At 42.6% G+C, this 24,436-nt stretch overlaps 1 protein-coding gene across 1 annotated transcript in view; it reads left to right on the top strand.

The window, feature by feature from the left end:
* Positions 1-22,942, top strand: part of LOC137498780 (mitochondrial 2-oxoglutarate/malate carrier protein-like) — a 51,313-nt gene extending 28,371 nt beyond the window's left edge. The window contains exons 4-5 of the mRNA XM_068226524.1: positions 6,640-6,953; positions 22,711-22,942. Coding sequence (XP_068082625.1) covers positions 6,640-6,953; positions 22,711-22,942 — 546 coding nt within the window. The remainder of the gene's footprint in view (positions 1-6,639; positions 6,954-22,710) is intronic.
* The last annotated feature ends 1,494 nt before the right edge of the window (positions 22,943-24,436 follow it).

The raw sequence follows: 24,436 nt of genomic DNA, 5'->3' as shown, positions 1-24,436 counted from the left end.
GCGCCTGTTCTTAGCACTGTCAACTCGGCACAGTTCACTACCCGGTCTTTTAAATATTAACCCTTAATCGCGATTAGGGTGGGAATTCATCTTTCGTTAACCGTTGATTTCCGTGCTTCCAATCATTGAAGCGAGTTGTTGCACTTTGGGAAGTCCGGCTGAAAGTTTACATGGAGCACGAAAATAGGTTGTTGTCTGCAGGAATAAACTATAGATATTCACTTTTCAAACTGCACTTTCGTCAAAAATCTCCAATTGTATGGATACATCCGCACAGAAATACAGGAACTTTCGTGATTCTGCTTCACACCATCCCCAAATACGGCTGTGCTTGTATAACAAAGCTTCAAGATAGGTTTCTGCTTCAATCAATCAATCAATCAATCAATCAATACTGATCTGAATTTAGGGCAATCGCCCAGGTGGCAGATTCCCTATTTGTTGTTTTCCTAGCCTTTTCCTAAATGATTTCAAAGAAATTGGAAATTTATTGAACATCTCTCTTGGTAAGTTATTCCAATCCCTAACTCCCCTTCCTATAAATGAATATTTGCCTCAGTTTGTCCTCTTGAATTCCAACTTTATCTTCAAATTGTGATCTTTCCTACTTTTATAAACGCCATTCAAACTTATTCGTCTACTAATGTCATTCCACGCCATCTCTCCGCTGACAGCCCGGAACATACCACTTAGTCGAGCAGCTCTTCTTCTTTCTCTCAATTCTTCCCAACCCAAACATTGCAACATTTTTGTAACGCTACTCTTTTGTCGGAAATCGCCCAGAACAAATCGAGCTGCTTTTCTTTGGATTTTTTCCAGTTCTTGAATCAGGTAATCCTGGTGAGGGTCCCACCCTTCCGAAAATGAAAGTGTAATGAGAAGATAAAGAAGTGTAACACATCATAGAATAATAACCATCAAATGGCAGTTGATGAAATAAAAAAAATGGACGAGAAATAATGGCATTGATTAATTAATTGATCTTACATCTTATTAATTTATTGGCTTTGTTCATTTAGGATATCACTTAAAATAGCAACACTGAAACTAATTCTGAAATTATAAAACAAAATGCATTAAAATGTGTGAATCCTAATGGAATAATAATAATAATAATAATAATAATAATAATAATAATAATAATAATGGTGATGGTGGTGGTTATTGTTTTAAGAGGAAGTACAACCATCCTCAAATAATAATAATAATAATAATAATAATAATAATAATAATAATAATAATAATAATAATACGAGGATTGGGACAAAAGTCATCGCAACTATTTTTTTCTTGTAGATATGTGAACGGATCACAAACGTATATTGTGTCGTGTGGAAGTTCTGCAGGCATGGTGGGTATGAAGAACAACAGATGGCTCTGTTATAGCTGGTAGTAGCGCAGCAAGGGCTGTGAAATCAGTCAGTTGGTGAGTGTCGTGCGTGATGGAAGTAACCCGTGTTGAGCAGCGCGCTTGCATCAAAATAGCCGTTCTCCGAGGGAAAAATGCGATGGAATGTCACAGTGAATTAGTGGGAGCCGTTGGAAATAATGCCCTACCATACCGTACAGTAGCACGGTGGGTAGCAAATTTTCAGCAAGGACGTGTGTCAACCAGTGATGAGCAACGTTCGGGACGACCTGTTAGTGTGCGGACCGACGTGGCACGTGCCGTCATCGAGCAGCTCCTGGATAAAGACAGACGATGGACGCTAGTGGAGTTAGAGAGGGCAAGTTGCATCGAGAAACGCACGGTCCACAGGATATTCCGTAATGACCTGCAGCTGCGCAAAATCACATCGAGGTGGGTACCGCATGCACTGACGGAAGTTCAAAGGTGGGTGCGCGATGCAATATGCTCCGACCACCTTGCACGCTGGCAACAGGACGGCGATCAGTTCTTGTCACGAATAATCGACATCGATGAATTTTGCATACGAACCAGAACTGAAATGTCAGTCCGCGGAGTGGTGACATGCTGGATCACCAAGTTGACAGAAGGTCCATCAGAATCCTTCCCCAGTGGTCGTCAGGGGTGTCATTGTTTGCCACTTTGTTCCATATGGCAGAGCAGTAATCGCTCAGTACTAGAGGGACTTCCTGGTGCGACAGGTACGACGTGGCGTTCGGGAGAAACGTCCGGATCTTGTGGGCATTGCAATAATCCTGCACAACAATGCAAAAGCATATAAAGCAGAGTGTGTAGGGCAGCTAATGCGACGTTGGGGATGGGAAGAATTGGAGCACCCACCATACTCTCCCGACATTTCGCCCTGTGACTTTGATCTCATTCGAAAGATTAAGGAACCACTACCTGGTAGGCGGTTTGCAACACAAGAGGTCATTGCTAATGCTGTGCACCAACAGGTGACCCGATTCACATATGGTGCGGCAAATGCTGTGGCAGATGGTATCCAGGGCCTCCCACATCGTTGGCAGCCTGTGGACTCAGCTGAGGGCCCCGTGGTCGCCAACCCACGCTCCAAAGTTCAGAGCCCCTGGGGCCCCTATTAGTCGCCTCTTACGACAGGCAGGGGGTACCGTGGGTGTTATTCTACTGCCCCCATCCACAGGGGGATTTCTAGAAGGAATGGAGGTGTTTCACCTCCTTGCATTTTGTTTATGGCCGGTTATAACCAACCTTTTCTTTTCCCATTAAGGCCAATTAGTATGGGCAAATATGTTTCTGTAAATCTAGATTTGAGTCTGGTGTCAAGTCCCTTGAGGGACAGAAAGTTATAAATTGTTGAGCAATAGACAAGCCCACCTGGGGTCTACCATTTCTATATTCTTTAATCAAGAGCAACCGATAGGTTGGAAATGCGCAATTAGAAACTGATGCCTCTGCGATGATATAGTTAGAGCGCAGACCCCCCTGTTGTGTGAAGGATAGGAGCGAATCGTGCTCTTGTAAATCTTGTACCTGCCAAGAGCAATATTCAGCTCTTTTCTGTGTAATTTACCATTTATTAATTTTCTCAAGTTTTGTACCTTATATTCAGATTTCTAAGTCTACTATGTTGTTGGAGCTGAAGAGCTCGGTATAAGATTGCTAGTGTTTACTCATATCTTCTATTTATCAAATTTTAAATTAAAAAAGGAAAGAAATAACATTTCAAAATTTATTGTGTTAACTTATGCTCTAGTTAATTCCTGGTCCACCTATTCACCCCATGCGCTTCTTATTCTTATGTAAACCATGGGAACCCAGTAATAATAATAATAATAATAATAATAATAATAATAATAATAATAATAATAATAATAATAATAATAATAATAATAATAATAATAATAATAATAAGTGCTTCCCGTTCGGAGATGTCCAATATTCGATGTAACAGTTGCAGATGAGGTGACAATATTCACGTGGTGATGGTAAACGGGGTGAAAAGTCAAGTTGTAAATTTGACCATAAGGGAAAGTCCTCTAATTTTTAATTAGCATGTTGAAGGGATGATAGTACTTCGTGGGTATCACTGTAAGTACTTACATGTTAATATCAGGAATGATCTTCATTGGGGTAATCATACTAACGAGGTTGTAAAGGAAGGGCACAGATCTCTTCACATGGTTATGAGATTATTTAGAGGCTGTAGTAAGGATGTAAAGGAGAGGGCATTTAAATCTCTGGCAAGACCGCAGTTAGAGTATGGTTTCAGTGTATGGGACACTCACCCAGGACTACTTGATACGAGAACTGGAAAAAATTCTAAGGAAAGCAGCAAGATTGTTTCTGGGTAATTTTCGACAGTCTGCCTCTGTGGTGTAGTAGTTAGCGTGATTAGCTGCCACCCCCGGAGGCGCGGGTTCGATTCACGGCTCTGCCACGAAATCTGAAAAGTGGTACGAGGGCTGGAACGGAGTCCACTCAGCCTCGGGAGGTCAACTGAATAGAGGTGGGTTCGATTTCCACCTCAGCCATTCTAGAAGTGATTTTTCGTGGTTTCCCACTTCTCCTCCAGGCAAATGCCGGGATGGTACCTAACTTAAGGCCACGGCCGCTTCCTTCCCTCTGCCTTGTCTATCCCTTCAACTCTCCACATCCCCCAACAAGGCCCCTGTTCAGCATAGCAGGTGAGGCTTCCTAGGCGATGTCCCGGTCCTCATCCCCAGTTGTATTCGCCGACGCACCGTCTCACGCTCCAGGATATTGCCTTTGAGGCGGTGGGTGTGCTTCCTCGCTGAGTCCGAGGGAATAACCGATCCTGGAGGGTAAACAGATTAAGAAAGAAAGAAAGAAAGAAAGAAAGAAAGAGAAAGAAAGAATACATGGATTATTTTTTCCTGAAAATACAAAGGGCACTAGGAATGTTTTGCAATGTGAGTGAACGCCTTAGGCTTTTTCAAAATAATATCCACCACACTCAATACACTTCTCCATACGTCGAAACCAGTCACTGAGCCAACTCTGCCACTTTTCTTCGGTTACATTTTCACACTCTTGATCCCATGCTGGCAGAAGCTCCTCGTCGGGTGTAAAACGCCGCCCTTTCAGCTTCATTTACACTTCTGGGAAGAGTGCGAAGTCAGATGGGGCAAGATCAGGACTGTATAGACGGTGATCAAGCACAGTCAACCCTGATCTGGGAAGGAAATCTATTGTTACATTAGCACGATGTGCTGGAGCATTGTCGTGATGCAAGAGCCAAATGCTGAGCCGTGACCTTGGACGGGCTGCTTGAGAGCCTGGATGACCTGAGGCAGACAAGTCTCACTGCACCACTTCGCAGTAACTGTCCTTTGTGTTTCTAGCACAACCCGAGTCAGGATGCCCTCCTTAGTGAAGAATACTACAATCATCCTTTTCTTCACTGACCTTGACTTTCGCACATCACAGGAGTACCCTCATCTTCAAACAGCCAAAACTTGTTCTGGGATTTTGCTGGGACGTCGTAATAATAAAGCCAAGTTTCGTCACCTGTAACGATGCTATTGACGTTACGCGAAGTCCCATTTTCATACTGTTCTAAGATTTCTCGGCACCATTTCACTCGATGTGCCCTTTGTTCCTCTGAAAATGAATGAGGCACGCAAAGGGAACAAACCTTTCTAACATGGAGATGGTCGTGTAAAATTGAATGGATAGCTGGTGCAGGGATGTGGAGGTTCTCTTCTACCTGCCGATATGTCAACCGCCTCTCTTGCTGCAACATTTTCCTTAAAGCTTCAATGTTTTTCTCAGTCACTGATTCAGATGGTCGCCCAGAACGAGGATCGTCTTCAACCCCAAAACGTCCCCTCTGGAACTCTTTGTACCACGGAAAATTGTTGTCCGATGTGGGCAGTCTTTCCCCAGCACAGGGGTCATTTCCTCCAGGCACTGGTCAACAGTTAATCCACGAGCAAAATTGTAGCATATAATTGCGCGATATTCACCTTTAGACCACACTGACATCTTAACTAGACATCCCACTTCTTGGTAACAACTGGTGTGAAGGTCGTGCCTTGCTGTTTTCTAGACCGGTTTTCATCCCTCTTTTCATCCCTCACCATAACAGAGGTGTGCAGCCAACCGCTTTTGCGTATTGCAAAACTTTCCTAGTGCCCTTTGTAATTACTAATGTATAGTCCATACATACATTATCATTCTCATATTCTATTGGAAAGGTTGCAGTAATAATGAATATCTCGTATTGGTCAACTGAAAACATCATACGCAATGTTCTCGGCAATCGCAAAGTTGCAGCGAAGTGGGGGCTTGTCGACAAAGGACGGGGAGGCTTTAGCGAGAACCAGATTTTTTGGGCCAAAGTCATCATATGTGCTGAGACCTGGTCCCGTCATTACTACCCAGAGACAAAACAGGAAAGTGCTTAATGTAAACATCCTTCAAGTCCAGCACCCAAGAAGACCAAGTTTGAAGTAAGTGCAGGAAGGTTCACACACATCTCGTCCTTCTTGATCAGCAAGGCATCGTATACTATCACGTGGTAAAGTAACAACATATTGGTACTGCTGATTATTATTGTGAAGTTCTGATAGGGCCTCTCAAGAGGATAATTGCTGCTAAACGACCTACACTTGCTCAAACGAATGGCTCCTTCATCAGGACAATGCGCCTTCTCATTGCATCATGTAGACTCCAGAAACAATTACCGCATTGGGCTTTGAAATGATACCACACCCACTTTATTCGCTGGACCTAGCACCGTGTGCTTTCCACCTATTTCCTACAGTCAAAGAGCTTCGGGGTCGTCATAGTCATAGTGATTAGGAGTTGAACAATACAGTTTCGGGCATACTTAACAGACTATCCAAGAAGGGCTTTCGGGAGTGTTTTGAATAGTGGACTGAACGCTGGAACCGTTGCACAGTGCCCGAGGGAGAATACATTGAAGGTCTGTAAATAAATATGAATAAAGGCAGTCAGTATTTGCCAGTAATAACATAATTCAGGTTTTTTTAATACTCATCACACCACCGTCATTTTCGTCTTGTCAAAGTCAATGATGAAACTATGCCAGATCAATGAAAATAACAAATTTGTTCTAGCCCATACCAAAGGACATTGTGTACTGCAAATACTCGCCCGCAAAGGCAAATATATCTGACAGAACAGATTTTCAGATAAGGCAAAATATGTATCAGGTCAGACAAGTTACCAAAGACTGAGACTGACATAGATTCGTTTCATTGCAGGTGGCTATGATTCGAATGACTTCAGATGGTCGACTTCCCCCCAGTGAACGGCGCAATTATCGCCACGTGTTTGACGCCTTAATTCGAATCGTTCGGGAAGAAGGTGTTCTGGCTATGTGGACGGGTGTTTTACCCACAATTGGGCGCGCCATGGTAGTGAACGCTGTCCAGCTCTCCACCTACTCGACGGTCAAAGAACAACTCATCAAGATGAAGGTAGTGGACGACAACATATTATGTCACTTCTTGGCCAGCATGATGTCCGGCTTCCTGTCGACTGTGGCTTCCTTGCCCATAGACATCGCCAAGACCCGGTAAGAGAGGCCTGGCATTGTTTTATCAGCTCGGATATCTGCAGTACATACAGATACCGGCAACTAGTTGGCTGCCCACGTATCTGTGAGCTTGAATTCGGGAGATGATGGGGTTCGAACCCCACCGTTGGCACTCCAGAAGATAGATTTCTGTGGTTTCCCAATTTGCACAAGATGAAATAACATTACATTTTTACGTTCTATTAAGTACATTTTTATGGTTTTTGGAGATGCCAAATGCCGAAATTTTGTCCCGAAGGAGTTCTTTTACGTGTCGGTAAATACACACGAGGCTGTCGTATTTGTTCACCTTCAAATACCACCCGACTGAGCCAGCATCGACCCTGCCAAGTTGGGCTCAGAAGGCCAAGCGTTCTACCGTCTGAGCTACTTAAACCGGCTTTCGATATTTTAATGCGAAGTTGGAAGAACCACTAGCAAAAATGTGATTTCCTCTGGCAATCTTAGCTGTAGAATACAAAACACCTATCAACCATCATTATTACAAACTCTTCGTAAATTTGACTACGGGTCCTCATATGTGGGACAACCACCCGATACTCAAGATTTTTTGAACTCTTTCAGAGTCCTCGTTCACCATTGGTGGTCCTTCCCCCCCCCCCCCTTCCTCCCCCCTCCCCCGCCCCTTACCACTCATTTCCTGATCAATGTTATTTTATTACAAAGCCAATGCTTCTAGCATCATTAGGCCAGACGAGTCGGATTAATACCGGGCTCAGAAAAGCGTAGTTAGGCCAGATTAGAGAAGAGAGGAGAACATGAGATGCTCTAAAGAGAGAAGCATACCAAGACCGTAACAAATGGAGGCACATTGTTCTCAAACATCCTACCCGGCTCACTGGAAGGAATTCATGATGATGATGATGATGATGATGACCAACGCACCACAAGCAAACAGCATTGGGTTCATCTTCTCTTCCCCACTCATTGCTGCTAGCGATTTCATTTAAAATATAACATTTTAATTAGCTATTTCGAACGGAAGTATTCTTCTGAGTTTATGGAATTTAGCCTTATGGGATTTCCCTGCAGGCGACAGCAGTTATTTTCCTTTTAATGTGCGACGTTTTTCAAGGACCTTCCGGGCGTCTGCCTGTTAAAACACTTCTTTTTCCCAATGGAATATTCAAGCAATTCCCACGCTTTCACTAAAACTATAGCTGCTTCTGTGGATCAGTAGTAAAGTGTCGGCCTTCGGATCCCAAGACAGCGAGTTCAAATCCGACAGAGGTAGTCAGATTTTTGAAGGGCGAGAAGGTCTGTTCCACACTCCATGTCGTACGAAGTCGGCATGTAAAAGAGCTCTGATGACACATTTGGTGTTTACCCGACAAAATGATTCAGCCATAGACGCCCAAGAGAGATTCGGTTTATTCTGACATCTAGTAGACCTAGAGTAAAACGGCACGTCGAAATTAACGAGCAGACAACCAGATGTCGTCAAATTGGAATGTATACACACGCTAGCTGAGGCCATACGATTATTATTACGATGAAAATGAAATGGCGTATGGCTTTTAGTGCCGGGATGTGTCCGAGGACTTCGGCTCGCCAGGTGCAGGTCTTTTTATTTGACTCCCGTAGGCGACCTGCGCGTCATGCTGAGGATGAAATGACGATGAAGACGACACATACACCCATTCCCGTGCCAGGGGAATTAACCAGTTGTGGTTAAAATTCCCGACCCTGCCGGGAATCGAACCCGGGATCTCTGTGGCCAATGGCCAGCACGCTAACCACTTAGCCATGGAGGAGGACATTATTACGATTATTATGATTATTAAGATTATTATTATTATTATTATTATCATTATTATTATTATTATTATTATTATTATTATTATTATTATTATTATTAAAACGATAAAAATTCCTAAACCGTCCATACAAATTATGTATACTGTAAAGGGTATTTTATTAACTTAATAAGATTATGGACGTGAATTAACAGTTTATTTTGATCATGATCAGGCGGATTAATCTCAAAACACGGGTTTTCTCATTTTAAGATTATTTTATACCCTATCTAAACTGTAACTTGAAAATATCCATAGAGGGCTACATTTTACAGACAAGTACAATTAAATCTCCATACAACGATTATCCATACAACGATAATCCTCTATAACGATAAAATATTTCCATCGTCATCATCATCATCATTATCATCATCAATCATCATTTCACAGCTCCATTTTCCCGGGTGTGGTGTACAAGCAAACGCCACTTATTCCTGTCAAAGTATAGTTTCAGTTCCTCTATGTCCTCCCACTTGGCATTTCAGTGTGTCTTTCCATCTATTCCTTGGTCACCCAACTGGCCTCTCCCCTTTCACTTCTCTGTCACAGAAACTCCTTGCTGTTCTTGTTCCGTCCATCCTCAAAACATGCCCAAACGATTGTAGTCTGAGTCTTCCTTTTGGTTCATTGTTCGGATGAATTTCATTTTTGTTGACTGGATTTTACTACGAGGGCAGATCAGAAAATAAGTTGCACTTCCCAGTTATGGCCATTTATTACACCACCTGTACAACAGCAATACGACTATAACGACATACACTGTAACGTCACTTTTACATATAGTTTCCAAGAGACTCCAAATATTTCTGCGAACGCACAACCAACTTGTCGATGCCGGATGCATAGAAATTTCCTCCAGCCTTCTGCAACCACTCGGAGACAGCGGCCTTCACCTCCTCATCGACCTGGAAACGTCGACCACCGAGCTCCGTTTTGAGCTTACCGAACAGATGAAAGTCACATGGTGCTAGGTCGGGACTGTAGGGTGGATGTTGCCAGACCTCCCACTTGAAACGCTGCAGCAGTTCTCTCGTTTGGCGGGCCTTGTGAGGTGTTGCATTATCGTGCAACAAAATCACACCGGCGCTCAGTTTCCCCCGGCGCTTCTCTTTAATCGCTTTACGCAGCCGGTGCAACGTTTAACAATACGACGCCGCGTTGATCATCGTTCCTTTCGGCATGAATTCCACGTGCAGCAAACCCTCCATGTCAAAGAACACTGTCGCCATAACCTTACCGGCTGAAGGTTGAACCTTGGCCTTCTTTCGTTGTGGTGATGAGGGGTGTACCCATTCCACTGATGTTCGCTTCGTTTCGGGGGTGAAGTGGTGGACCCACGTTTCGTCGCCTGTGACGATTCGCCGCAGAAACCCGTTGCCGTCTGCGGCATAGCGTTGCAAATTTGCCAGGGAGGATTGGAAACGTTGTCCCTTGTGCTCATCGGTGAGAAGACGTGGGACCCATCTTTGACACAGCTTACGATATCCAAGGTCCTCGTGAACAATGGCGAACACACTGCCAATCGACATGTTCAGCTGCGTCGCGATTTCTCTCAGTTTAATGCCCCGGTTCTGTCTAATGATCGCATTCTCACTGTTGACCTTTGTACGGAGTCGTGTAGTTTCAAAAAACCCTATCTCCAAGAAAATAAATTTTTCAGGAAGGGCAAAAAACTGCCATGACTGCATTTTACACTCCTTTTTAACATTTTCTTTACTTTTGCTTTAATTAGCTCATATTGAACAAAATACACAAAATGTATGCAATTTCATCTCTACATTTTTGTACTAGGGCAATATTTATCTAGAACATAGGGGGTTTTGAAAGTCACAGGTGGACATGGCGGGGTTTGAAAGTAAACATGGATATTGCAAACATACTCTTACTGTCTAATGCTCAAAGAAACTTTGTTTACTTCACTTACTAACATCTATGTAGCACACTGAGATGGAAAACGAATTGAAAACATGAAATACAGTATAAAATGTTTAAATGTTTAAATGTTCATTGAGATGGAATGGTTTTGTCTCTGAAGAATAAAAACATAATCATATTATTGCAATCTAATACAACAAGGATACGGAATCATCTCTTGGTTCACAGTATTCTTCTTCCTCTTACTCTTCTGTCATACTGCAACGATGTTCAGCCTGTCGTGTTTCCAGCGAAACATAAAACTGGAGATCTGCAAGCTCCCTCCATCTAGCCCCATAATGTTTCTCAACCAATCTGCACACATCCTTCACTTTTGCATTGTTTAATGGAACATTGCCTTTTTCGATTAACTGTGGAACCCGTCCAGAAAAGGTTTTGCCTCTCTTTAACACACTCTTTGGCTGGCCAAATGTGCAACGGTAAGCAACTTCCCCTTGTACCAATATATTGCTTTTCTTCCTTTTTAGACAAATTCTTTTCGCAGGACTGAACTGAAAATGCCACGAGCCGACAGGTTTCAAAACATGTCGAACAGCAGTCTTCCAGTCAAATATTGGTACTTCACAACCAGGCTGGAGAAGCTTCCCATGTCCACTGAAAATATTGTTGTATACCTCTGGCTTAAGGATAACTTCTCTTTTTCGAACAACTTTCTCTATACGTGCAAACACCCTGTCGGGTGGTAAAAACGAATGACCAACTACAGGAAAGTAAATTTCAACTTCTTTCATATTCACTGGTGCATATAGAAGCCACTTACTAACCATACCCACAAGAATACTGTTTTTATTTTGTCCGCCGCATCCATCTGCAAATAGGCGTACAGTTTTTTTTTGTGACAGATCAATGCTGTTGAGAGCATGAAACAAACAACTTGCAATTACATTTGCACCTCTACGAAAGTCAGCTTCCTTCCATGAATAGATCATCACATTTTCGTGCGTCAGTGACGTCTTAGAGCTTCCAAACACTACAGTGAAGTTGTACACATTTATTTGCCTGCTGAAGTAAGCACTTTGGTCATTTAGCTTGGGCAATAGCATGTTCTTCTGACAATCAAAGGAAACAGACTGAATAGACTCATATTCTTCTCTTAAATATTCATAGAATACACTGTATTTTAACTTGTGGACTCATTTCTTGGTCTGCAGGGCAACTTTTGCATGTTCTGATGTGCAATTTTTTAGTTCCTCGTCTAGTTGTGAGCAAGTTGAGCAATCATCAGTCTTCGGACTTCCGAAACCAATATTACTGTATAGTTACGATTCAAGATCTTCCTGAAGAAGGCGTGCTTTGCCTGCAATTCAGCTTCAACAGTGGTATTTTATTGTCTCCACATTTCTTTGATATTTAATTCACATGGCAGGTACATACGTGCTGCTGACTTGGTACGGCAGTAGTGCGGCTCTTTAGCACGAAACGATTCAATAAATTTACAGATGGGCTCACGTTTTGGTTTACTGGCATAGCTTCTTCTGTCCCCCCCTCTTCTCTCCACAGGCATTCCCCCAGATTCAAAATGACGCTTTAGTACCCCTTGAATTCTGTCCTTCTTCAATAGGAAAGCTCCCATAAATGCTTCTCGGCAAACTGGTGCCATCGTTCCATTCCGTTTCCGAATAGTGTACTTGAATGTGTGAGCTTTTCCGGACCTGATACTGTTACCCGGCCTGCGTCTAGCCACTGGTATGCAAGGAACATGCTTGATAATGAAACTATCCTGCTGCAGTTTTGATGCTGTAGAGTAGAATACCGAGTGAAACTTCTTCACATCCAACGAAGAAATATCTCCGCACTAGCAGGCCTTGGATTTATGGCCGCACATTGGTGTGACAGGAGGTCCAGCCGACGAGTACCTGTGTAATAAACACCCTTTTCACTTACGAGAATATGTATGTTTACTAAAATATCATAGGTATTTATGAATGGCCTGCATCGAAAATGAAAGGGAAGTTCGCTTCTCAACGTGACCATAGAATGTAATATCAGAAGCTGCACAAAGCCACAATGGTACGGGCTTTCAGGAATCGAACGTGCACTGGCCGAGATTCGAACTGCGGCCATTTTTGTGACAGGAGAACGACCGATCCGGCACAACACCGCGCGCCGACTTCATGCAGCAATACATGTTTTCTAAAGCTTATTCTAAAAGTGCAGTTTCTGATACAGTTCTACAATTATGCTCACAAGAGAGGAACGTAATAACATAATGTTACTATAAGAAAACATACCTTGATATTTTTGCTTCCTTGTATTTCCACTGCTGTTCGTTACGTAATTTCTTCCTACCCTTGCCAGGGCTACACTTCTCAATACATTTATGAGGTAAATCCATTAGTAATAGACAATACACGACACTGTGTCAACACAAATGCTTCCTCAATGTCGCGCCAAGAGCTCCTCACGCGCCTAACACATGGTTACGTATTGCCTTCCTATTGGCCGGCGGAGATGGCGGGTTATGTTATTTATCGCCGAGCGCAAGGCGTTGGAGATGGCGGAATATGAAAATAACCCCGTACTTTGACATTGTATTTCGAACTGTTAGAGCGGGTTTTGATACGTACTAATAGTATACAGCGGTGGACATGCCCACAGCAAAATCAAATCAATCTTTATCTCCATTTTCGTGAAAATTGGAGATAGGGGTTTTTGAAACTACACGATTCGCGGTCCTGGACGTTGCGGGCCTGCCCTCGCGATGGTTGTCCGTGATATCCGTGCGTCCGGCTTCGAATTGCTGACACCACTTTACGATACCTTGCCGGGAAATGGCCCGCTCCCCATACACAGCACTAATTTCACGATGAATGTCCGTGCAATTCTTCCTTTTGGCCCACGCACCTCATATTTGGAGTGAACGTCCAGTTGACGCGCCATTGCATTTGGCCGCTATTCGCGCAATACTATACTGGACTTAACTAAAGTTGGCGTATGACAGGTAAGGTTGGAGGGAGGAGCATTGCACGTGCCATTTCACGATGTTGCCACATTCCAGCATTCTTTTCTACATTCTCTTACCCCTCGCTTCCGGCTCACTTATTCCCTCCTTCATTCTGATCGCTGTGACATGAACTGGTCTTTCTTCACATTCTTGTTTTCCACTGTAATGGGAGTGATCGGAAATGGGACAAATTTTGCTGTGACTGTGACTGACTTAGTCTCATGTTACGTTATTTTTAACAGGAACCGGCCTGATAAGCTCAGACAGTAGAGCGCTGGCCTTCTGATCCCAATTTAGCAGGTTTGATCCTGGCTCAGTCCGGTGGTATTTGAAAGTGCTACAGAACAATAGCAAGATTATACTTTAACAGGGGTGGTACCTATAGCCTGACAAATCCTTCAACATGCCCTTTGTCCTATACTTTGTCTCTGTACACCTTATTGGCGTAAGTACAGGACGTAAAACGAATAAGAAAAAGTGAGTTCAAGGGGGAAAAGGTGCGAGGGGAGGACGGGGGTGTCATAAATCATGTGTATTCTTTTCCACACCACCCAGCGGTAGAGAACCTGGCGCGTTTTATCGTACTCGAATTATAAATTAAAATACAATGATTGTACGTACGTACGTAAATAGTATTTAAAATACAATTAGAAACTTACTATTGGTCACAAAACAAAAATAGAATGCCACTCACACTGAACTGCTTGCGACAATATCTAACTCACAAGTGAAGTGAGAGGTTTGGCAACTTCCAGCAAGACGAGCTGCCCAGAAGTTTTATCTCCATGGCAACCGCAGTCACCCCACCCTCGTTTCCATGGCAACCATACTGCCACTCCCTTTATCCCGCCCCGGCAGGTAGTAAACGGACCTCCTTCTGAGAAATGCCAAACACAACTTCCGTTATTACTAGTATAGACGAGACACCACAGCGACCTGCCTAACAGACGTGTGGGCAGTGTCTGTCCCTTTCTCTGCAACTAACCTTTTGATCCACCTACGTACTTGCCTTGTTATGCAGGGTACAGGTTTCGAGTCCGTATGTGAGAATTGGAATGAAGAAGGTATAAAACATGGTCAGTTTCGTTTTCTGGGGTATTTCATGATCATCCCAGAGTAGAATTTCTCCCTTGAAAATAAAATTGAGAAGCTTTCTGAGTCCTATTTAATTAGCCTATTTCTTGATTTACTGTGTTATCTTTTGAATTGATACTTCCAAGGTATTTGAAGTTAGAAACAGACTGCAATAGAGTTCCCTCCAGGAAATTGTTTGAATCTGTGCCTTTCCTGTTGATAGCCATTTTAAGAGTTTTTGTTTTGCTGATGGTTAGTCCATATTATTTAAACTTGCCATTCCAGACATTTAGTTTCTCCTGTACTTTAGCTTCATTTTCTACCCGGATCAGAACATCAACTGTATATATTAGAATGTTAGGCTTTTTTGCAATGTTCATTGATGAACAGGAGTAGTGACAAGACACTTCCCTGCTGGACTCCTCTTTTGGTTTCAATCAAATCTGATCTTCCACCAATTAGTTGGACACAGCTTAAGTACTTTTGATAGAGTATCTTTACTTTATTGATCAGGAAGTTTGGCACACCTATACCTTGAAGACATTCCCAGATTATCTCTCTAGGCACACTGCCGCAGGGTCCATATAAACCATCACTAAGTTCTTTCCCCATATTCCCAAGTGCTTCTCTGTTAGCATTCTGACGGCAAATATCAGGTCTGTAGAGCTTCGGTTCTTCCTGAAATCGTGTTGCTCCTCCTTCAGTAATAGTTCAACTATATTTCTGATTAACGAGCGTAGGTTTTCGAGGCTCATTGTATTAAAATAAAGACATAAATATGCACACTGGATTAAAGCCACTTACATGTATTTATTTAGCAAAGCCGAGCTCTGCCAAATTGTATTGGCCTTCAGCCTTCATCAGGGCATGTGAAGGTCTGCCTCCGACAGCGAGCAAAGAAATTCTTCGAAGGAACGTACAAGTCACGGCCATACTGTCCACGGCCCCCACTAACTGGACTCAGGGATCGTCGCGCTGTGCTGTGGTGGCTGGGAGGGAAGTTACTGATTCGCCGCCCTCTACCACTATAGAGGATTTTCTGTCGGGATAATCTCCCTTAGCCTTTGTCGGTCCCCTGCCACATCTGAAAGGCAGCAGCGTTTTGCTGAATGAATGAATACTGATCTGCATTTAGGGCAGTCGCCCAGGTGGCAGATTCCCTATATGTTGCTTTCCTAGCCTTTTCCGAAATGATTTCAAAGAAATTGGAAATTTATTGAACGTCTCCCTTGGTAAGTTATTCCATTCCCTAACTCCCCTTCCTATAAATGAATATTTTCCCCAGTTTGTCCTCTTGAATTCCAACTTTATCTTCATATTGTGACCTTTCCTACTTTCATAAACGCCACTCAAACTTATTCGTCTACTAATGTCATTCCACGCCATCTCTCCGCTGACAGCTCGGAACATACCACTTAGTCGCGCAGCTCTTCTTCTTTCTCTCAATTCTTCCCAACCCAAACTTTGCAACATTTTTGTAACGCTACTCTTTTGTCGGAAATCACCCAGAACAAATCGAGCTGCTTTTCTTTGGATTTTTTCCAGTTCTTGAATCAGGTAATCCTGGTGAGGGTCCCATACACTGGAACCATACTCTAGTTGGGGTCTTACCAGAGACTTATGTGCCCTCTCCTTTACATCCTTACTACAACCCCTAAACACCCTCATAACCATGTGCAGAGATATGTACCCTTTATTTACAATCCCATTTATGTGATTACCCCAATGAAGATCTTTCAGTATATTAACACCCAGATACCTACAATGATCCCCAAAAGGAACTTTCACCCCATCAACGCAGTAATTAAAACTGACAGGACTTTTCCTATTTGTGAAACTCACAACCTGACTTTTTACCCTGTTTATCAACATACCACTGCCTGCTCCAGTACCTGGCCCGGGTATTGGTCCTCCTCCCCAGTTGTATCTCCCAACCCGAAGTCTCATGCTCCAGGACACTGCCCGTGATTAAGACGAAATGGAAAGGTTCTGGAAAGAAAATCTCACGAAATGGTTATATATTGTAATCCTACTGGAGTGGGATTTCTAATGAAGCTAGAAATGGAGTTGCTTTCGTTCACCACAAAGATGTTGATGTGCAGGCGGGCATCAGTTATATGAGTGACAGAATCATTAAAATGAAATTGTCCATACCTTTCTCCAACTATATGTCCCACAGGCAGGCTGTCCTGCAGTTGAAAAGGTTCAGTTCCTTGTAGGTCTAGAGGAGCAAAGGAAAGAAGACATCACAATTATGTGAGACTTGAATGTCCAAGTTTGGACAGATAGGCAAGGCTGTGGTAGAAGTGGAATCCCTTGCTGAGTCCGAGGGAAAAACCAACCCTGGAGGGTAAACGGATTAAGAAAGAAAGAACGAAAGAAAGAAAGAAAGAAATTTTAGTGCCAAGTCCATTAACGCAGAACATCGATGGCATTGAAATATTGTTAAATCGTCATGGTAATTCCACAAATACACGCATAACACCACCATGGCACAGCACGACGCAGGTCAGTGTGCATCTGTCCATGAGGTCTACAATTTCTTCGCAAGTGGTTTACCGTGGTTTCCCCGCTTCTCTTCCAAGCAAATGCCGGGATGGTACCTAACTTAAGGCCACGGCCGCTTCCTTCCCTTTTCCTTGTCTATCCCTTCCAATCTTCCTATCCCCCACCCAGGTCCCTGTTCAGCATGGCAGGTGAGGCCGCCTGGGCGAGGTACTGCTCATCCTCCCCAGTTATATCCCCCGACCCAGAGTCTGAAGCTCCAGGACACTGCCCTTGAGGCGGTAGAGGTGGGATCCTTCGCAGAGTCCGAGGGAAAAGCCAACCCCGGAGGGTAAACAGATGATACGATACGAAATTGTGGTTCATTGTGCGTTTCTCTTCCTTTTAAGAATATTATCCCACTGATATTTCAAGAACCGCAACTACTGTTTGCCTTTCCTCCATGTTAAAACGAAATGTAATCGACCCTTGCCAAATCTATTCAAATCTTGTCAAACCTTCAACAGTGTTGAACAATCTTTGACAAGTTTTGAGAACGTTTCTTAAGTGTTGAATTGAAGGGAAAATCATAGGAAATTGTTGTGGCTGTACAACAGGCATTATTATTATTCGTAATGTAATTGTGCGTAAAATACTGTATTTTGGAAGTTATATTTTAAACAACGCACAGCTTTTTTAATATAGCTAATATTGCCGGAGAAATTTTACAAAATATTGGCTGGCCATTTTTGCGTGTTGTTCACAAAAACAACCAGCCAGCCAGACAGCGAACTGAAACTACTTCCAACCTTTATACAGGGTGTCCCAGGAGGAATGGTCAATAATCAGAGATGTGAAAGGAACGATTACTTGAAGCAAAACACTTCGTATGGACATATGCCCTATTTCGAATAGTTACCGAGATATAGTACATTTAATGTACACTTGTTTTTGGGCTAGTGGCGCGCACGTATGTGTCTTACCCACCCAAGCTCTTTGACGTTTTGAAATCGGTACAAGTTTCCCGCATGTAATGTTCGCCATAATTCGTGGGACATTGACACGTGCAGAAAGTCGCCGTGTGCTGGTAGCAGGACTACGCTGCACCATTGCAACAAAGTGTTGCTGTTCATGCACAGGTTGTTGAACTACACATTGAACTGACACTAAGGATACGATGAAGACCCAGTGCAGTGGACTTGGTCAAAACTAGCGAAAAGAAAACTGCCAGGAACTGGACTCGGGCCTCTTACAGATAAAAGAAACATGTAAGAGACACAAAGAAATAAAAACATAACAGTGATAAGGGTAAGAACTTAAATTTATTATGTGAAGAAAATCAAAAGAAAATAGTATAAGTAAAACAAGGGGGCCAAAAATCAAATGGGCAATGTAAATAATATGTGGCCCGTGATTAAAATACACCAGACTCAATGGTAATAATACTTTCACAAACGCTTACCTTCGTAAAGGACGTGAAGCAAAGTTTAGCATAAAGATATGACATCTATATAAATTAGCTGAAGCGTATGAGTTTAGACGGTACAAAACATTTCTTTATAGCACGTCAGGTCAAGGCAGTCATAAGATTAGAGAGTAATAGCCTCACATTATAACGTACTCTCATTCGATTCCACCGACAAGGCATCAAGACTCTCAACAATGAAAGTCACATCCCCCGAGAATACAATAACATTAAGTCAAAAGAGCATAAAAGGGTGCACCGAGCTCTTAAAATTCAACCAGTGAGAAAAAGTAAAAGGGGCGGTTACCATGGTTTCACGCAACACAACAAGAAAATATGGAAAGGCAACCCTCAAGGAATAAAACATATTAAACTAGAAAATAAGTAAAGAAAGCCAATGACGGCGATGAGAAACGAGCAATAAACAGGTAAATTAAGCATAAAAGGTATCACGAATCAAACGTCAGAACCACGCACGCACACACAGAGACCAAGAGGTTAGGTTGTCGCAAATAAAGGGACGTACAAGAGCGTTGACGATACAGCACATAATAAACAACCGCTCTCGAGCTCAGACAGTATGAACCAGAAAGTGGTCCATTAAAAGAGACGGAGTGTCTCCAACACCAACACACACAGAGGCAGGCAAATCGCGTAGTTAGATTGAATTCATACCAGATCTATGAAATGGCCATGAATTATACAGAACACGCGATAAAATAATACGACATGACCTCAAGCGGAATGTTAATGAAGCAACATGGGTAAAAGGTCTCGGTCGCACACAGCAAACAATCTCATACACACACACACATGAATCCGCGTTACCTTCTATCCTCGAAATAAACATAGTAGATCAGTAAAAGAAAATCAAGGTTAACACACGAATAAATCAGAAAAACACGTAATGAGGGAAGCCTTTCTAACCCAACTAAAAGAAGATTGAAGAAAAACAAATACCTCGACTACATAAGCAAATAGCATACACAAAAGGCTGAGATGTGAACACAGACGTCTTGGATTTCTTAAAATATCTTTTATAAGCCATAAAGGCAACTTGAAAATCGGATCCTTCCATCTTCTCAAGTCGAAAGATCTCAAAACATCCATCAGAAAGATAATCCAACAAGACGGGGCAAAAGAAATGCTTTGACCTATCCTATCGTATAAGACGCCATCTGTCGGAATACAGAAGGATTACATAGTGGTAACGACACAATATGATGGGAAAGGGTAATAGTTCATAGATACTAGAGTTCGCTAGGAACGTGAAGATATCAGAAAAAGTAAACGTACCATAAAATGATATGGTGCGGTAGAACATTCAGTCCGACTCGTTGGCTGAATGGCCAGCGTACTGGCCTTCGGTTCAGAGGGTCCCGGGTTCGATTCCCGGCCAGGTCGGGGATTTTAACCTTCATTGGTTATTTCCAGTGGCTCGGGGCTGGGTGTTTGTGCTGTCCCCAACATCCCTGCAACTAAAACACCACACATAACACTATCCTCCACCACAATAACACGCAGTTACCTACACATGGCAGATGCCGCCCACCCTCATCGGAGGATCTGCCTTACAAGGGCTGCACCCGGCTAGACATAGCCACACGAAATTATTATACCACACATTCAGAAGAAAAATGGGAACTTGGAAGAATACCTGTTTCACGCAATGTGCTGAAAACTCTGGTAAACATTCTACGATCAAGAATTCGACGTGTCGGAAAGTGCCAACGGTATTCCTCGTCAGTAGCAGCAACAGAAGCACTACCGTCACTGAAGTCGTAAACACACACCATATCTGCATATTCTTAATTAGTGTAGATGTGTTGAATTTTAGCCAGCGCGTGTACAAACACAGTTAACCGATGCTTCTCTCTGATGCATTCTCAATCCCTCATACTACTTCACTCACAACCACGCGTTCAAGGAACTGGTTTAATGGCAGAAAGGCATCCCGAGCAAAGAGGTTGAAAGCAACGCAGTAGGTTGGGCTAAAATATAACGTCAAAGAAGTTCGGTGGGCAAGACACATACGTGCGCGCCACTCGGCCAAAAACAAATGTACATTAAATATGTTCTATCTCGAAAAACCATTCGGAATAGGGCGTATATCCATATGAAGCTTTTTGCTTCAAGTAATCGTCCCTTTCACATCTCTGAATATTGACCATTCCTCCTGGGACACACTGTATTCCTCATCCGAGATAAAGACGAAATGTCAGGCAAAAGTTTGAAATATAATGAGAAAACTGTAAATAGTTTTATTTATACAAATAGATACTACTGTATTTTAATGTTGGTTTTCAGACCCGTGTTTGACATTAAACAAATTGTTGTACTTGGGTCCACGAGAGTTGGAGTCTAACATTTGAGCGGCGAAAGCAGTAACTAAAAGGTGGGCTTCATTGCCGTAGTTGCCTGCACGGTACCATCCTTTATCATCCTGAGTGTTTAATAAAACTTGAACGTTAGGTATAATGAAATTCAACAAACTTTGACCCATTCCTAAGCTCGTGCTAATAAATTCATCATTTAAAACAGATCACGTCATTGCCGATAAATATGGCATATCATAATCAAAATCATCCGCAGCTGATCATTACATCAACATTATGTTTAACATATAACAAGTTATACCCATCAGCCAGTCATAAGGAAGTTATGTCATAATAGATAATAGAAGGCGCACTCACATTGGTATTTGTATTATTTAACGCTGCTTGTTAACGGTACATTTCAAGAATAAAACTAGGAAAATTGTAAATTATCTACTCCTAAACTAACGAAAAACAAAATTAATATTCAGAAAACAAGCACATTAAGCAATCAAACGAGCGATTTCAAACGAACTTGGTCACTTGTGACTTATTATCAGGAGACAAACTGCGTGGAGGTATGACAACCTTGCACACCTACGAGGGTGTCGAAATAATCGAAAATAGTGTCGAATCCATTCTTTTCGGGGTCACTGAGATGAATAGTAACTCTCCATGTTCTTTTAGAAGTCCAGTTTCTGCCTCCTTTCGCATAGCGGTGAGAATAAGTGAAAAACAAAATTTCGAAAATGGCCGAGATAATTTACGTTTATGTGCATATTGGACCTACGCCCTGAAAAAAAATACCTTAGGGGTAAGAGACTCCTAGCCTCTAAAGTAGGGGCGAAATGTAAAAATTAACCGAGAACGACCGATATTTGTGTCTAATTCATAGTTTTCGGGCTCGCTGAGATGAACTGTGACACTCTGGATGCCGTTTAAGATAAAGTTCAGTCCTAATCGGCAGGCAGGTGAGAACTGGCAAAGAAAAGAAAATGTCCAAAGGGACAGAGTTAAGTACGTATGTGCGTATGTTCTAGCATACCTCTCAATCAAACTTGGTATACACATGACTTACTATATAGAAAACATTACTGTGGGGGTCGGATACACCTAGCCCCCGCTGGTGTTGGGAAATGAGAGGGGCTGACGTGCAAAAATGAGGAAAATAACCGATATTAATGTCGAAATCCATTGTTTATGTGTCGCTGATACGAACTGTGACACTCTGGATACCGTTTAAGTCCGCGTTCAGCGTCAATTGAGGCAGGAGCTGAGAAGGGCTTAAAAGTAGCCCAAATAGTATAAAATGACCGAGATTAGTGTTTACTCTATAATTAAACAGAAATCATATACATCTAAATAACTCTACAACTACATAATAGGCCGTAAAAACAATATCTCAAAAAGAATTCTATAATCATTCACTTCACACTTAACTGGTAATACAAATATTAAAGGTAAACATTCAAAAACTATCCGGGTAACGCCGGGTACTACAGCTAGTTGACATCATAAAAGTGACTGAGAGCAACCCAATCCACGTGGAGATATCATCAATGGGATCGTTGCCATGGAAACAGATCATTTTCGAGCAGCGTTAGTCAAGATTTATTCGCTGCTAGCGCTAAACGTGAGATTTCAGCTCTCATAGGCCCTAGTGTAGTTCAGTACAGTGCTCAAAAATGAAGTATTGCACTAATCAGATTGTTCTTTTCAGAATGCAGAACATGAAAATAGTGGATGGTCGGTCCGAGTATAGTGGTATGGTGGACGTCATAGGTAAAGTGGTTGCCCAGGAGGGAGTCCTGGCTCTGTGGAAGGGTTTCACTCCATACTACGCCCGGCTGGGCCCTCACACTGTTCTGACATTCATCTTCATGGAGGAGTACACCAGACTATATCGCGTCTACGTAATGAAAGACACCAGTGGAGAAGGAAGTGGTTTCTAATGGTGTAACAACTTTTGAAATAAAGCACTGTGTTGGCGCGTGAACACGCTTCATCTCTCATGTACAGTATATCCCACTGTGGGTAGTGGCTTAGAATACACCATTGTCTTTTGTAAAAGGCGCCTAAAAGAGGCGAATTCCCAAGGTGCCTTACCTTATCCACGTAGGTTGACGAACACGGAATCCAAAGCTGAGTCTGGCATTGATTCCACTTACGTGTCGAAAATGCACTGGGTATGTTCTTGCAGAATTTTTTTTAGATTCTAGTAAGCAAGACATCGAGAGATTAGCGATATCATGAGAAAGAAGGGTGGATGTGACATATAAGCATTACTTAGTTATAAGGTAAGCCTAGATGTCTACCCCCTGCGGGTGGGGGCGATAGAATAACACCCACGGTATCCCCTGCCTGTCGTAAGAGGCGACTAAAGGGGGCTGCATGGCTCTTAACTTGGGAGCGTGGGTTGGCGACCATTGTGGCCTCAGGTGAGTCCAGGCATTGCTTCCACTTACTAGTGCCAGGCTTCTCACTTTCATCTATCCTATCCAAACTCCCTTGGCCAACTCTTATTCTTTTTGGACCCCACGGTATTAGGTATCAGGCCTAGGGTGTCTTTTATTTTCACGCCCTTCGTGGCCCTTGTCTTTCTTTGGCCGATATCTTCATTGTTCGAAGTGTCGGATTCCTCTGATTAGTGTTGTATAGAGGTTGATTGCCTAGTTGTACTTCTTCTCAAAACAATCACCACCACCACCACCACCGCCACCTAGATGTGTCCCGACATGATTAACTTTTTACTTGCATGTGTAAATACATATTTAGTTGTGATTAAGATTTTTCATTCTCTTTTCTACAAGAACATAGCCAGTGTATTTAAACCCTCACTTATCACTGCATTTTCCTGGAATGCCTTTATTCTATTTTATGCAGAGAAACACCTTTCTATTTCCGCAGTGGCTATTGGTATGATCATAATTAATTTCAACAATGACACATTCTGAAATACAAGTCAGTGGACTGTGTATTTTTTTTCCAGAGTAGGGGCCGATGACCTAGATGTTAGGCCCCTTTAAACAACAAGCATCATCATCATTTTTTCCAGAGAACTACGTATCAGCCACCCTTCTCGGCCACAGTTTGGTTGTGAGCAGACCTCTCTTATTACAGCAAACTTCTCCAATAAACATAGCTAACGGCAAAGTTTGGAGACCATGTACTTTAGACGTCTGTACTACGGTCACATGAGTGCGGTGACTGGTAGCTGATATATTTACCATCTATCCTGAAGCTAGATTTCACACTTAAGAAGTAGCTGCTAGTGACACTCCGTATGAACTTACAACCTGTGTATAATGTATCAAGAAATAAAAATAAAATGTTTATTTTGATAAGGAGGGCACGTGACCCTGTGACCTTATGGACAGGCTGCCACTGTGTGGGTGGCTCCTATAGAACCTCAACTCTGTTCTTCTTTTTGGGTGTGCAAAGGCATA

The sequence above is a fragment of the Anabrus simplex genome, chromosome 1, assembly GCF_040414725.1.
Source record: "Anabrus simplex isolate iqAnaSimp1 chromosome 1, ASM4041472v1, whole genome shotgun sequence".
NCBI classification, from domain to species: Eukaryota; Metazoa; Arthropoda; class Insecta; order Orthoptera; family Tettigoniidae; genus Anabrus; species Anabrus simplex.
The sequence above is the reverse complement of the archived record's forward strand: the minus strand, read 5'-3'. Positions and strand labels throughout refer to the sequence as shown.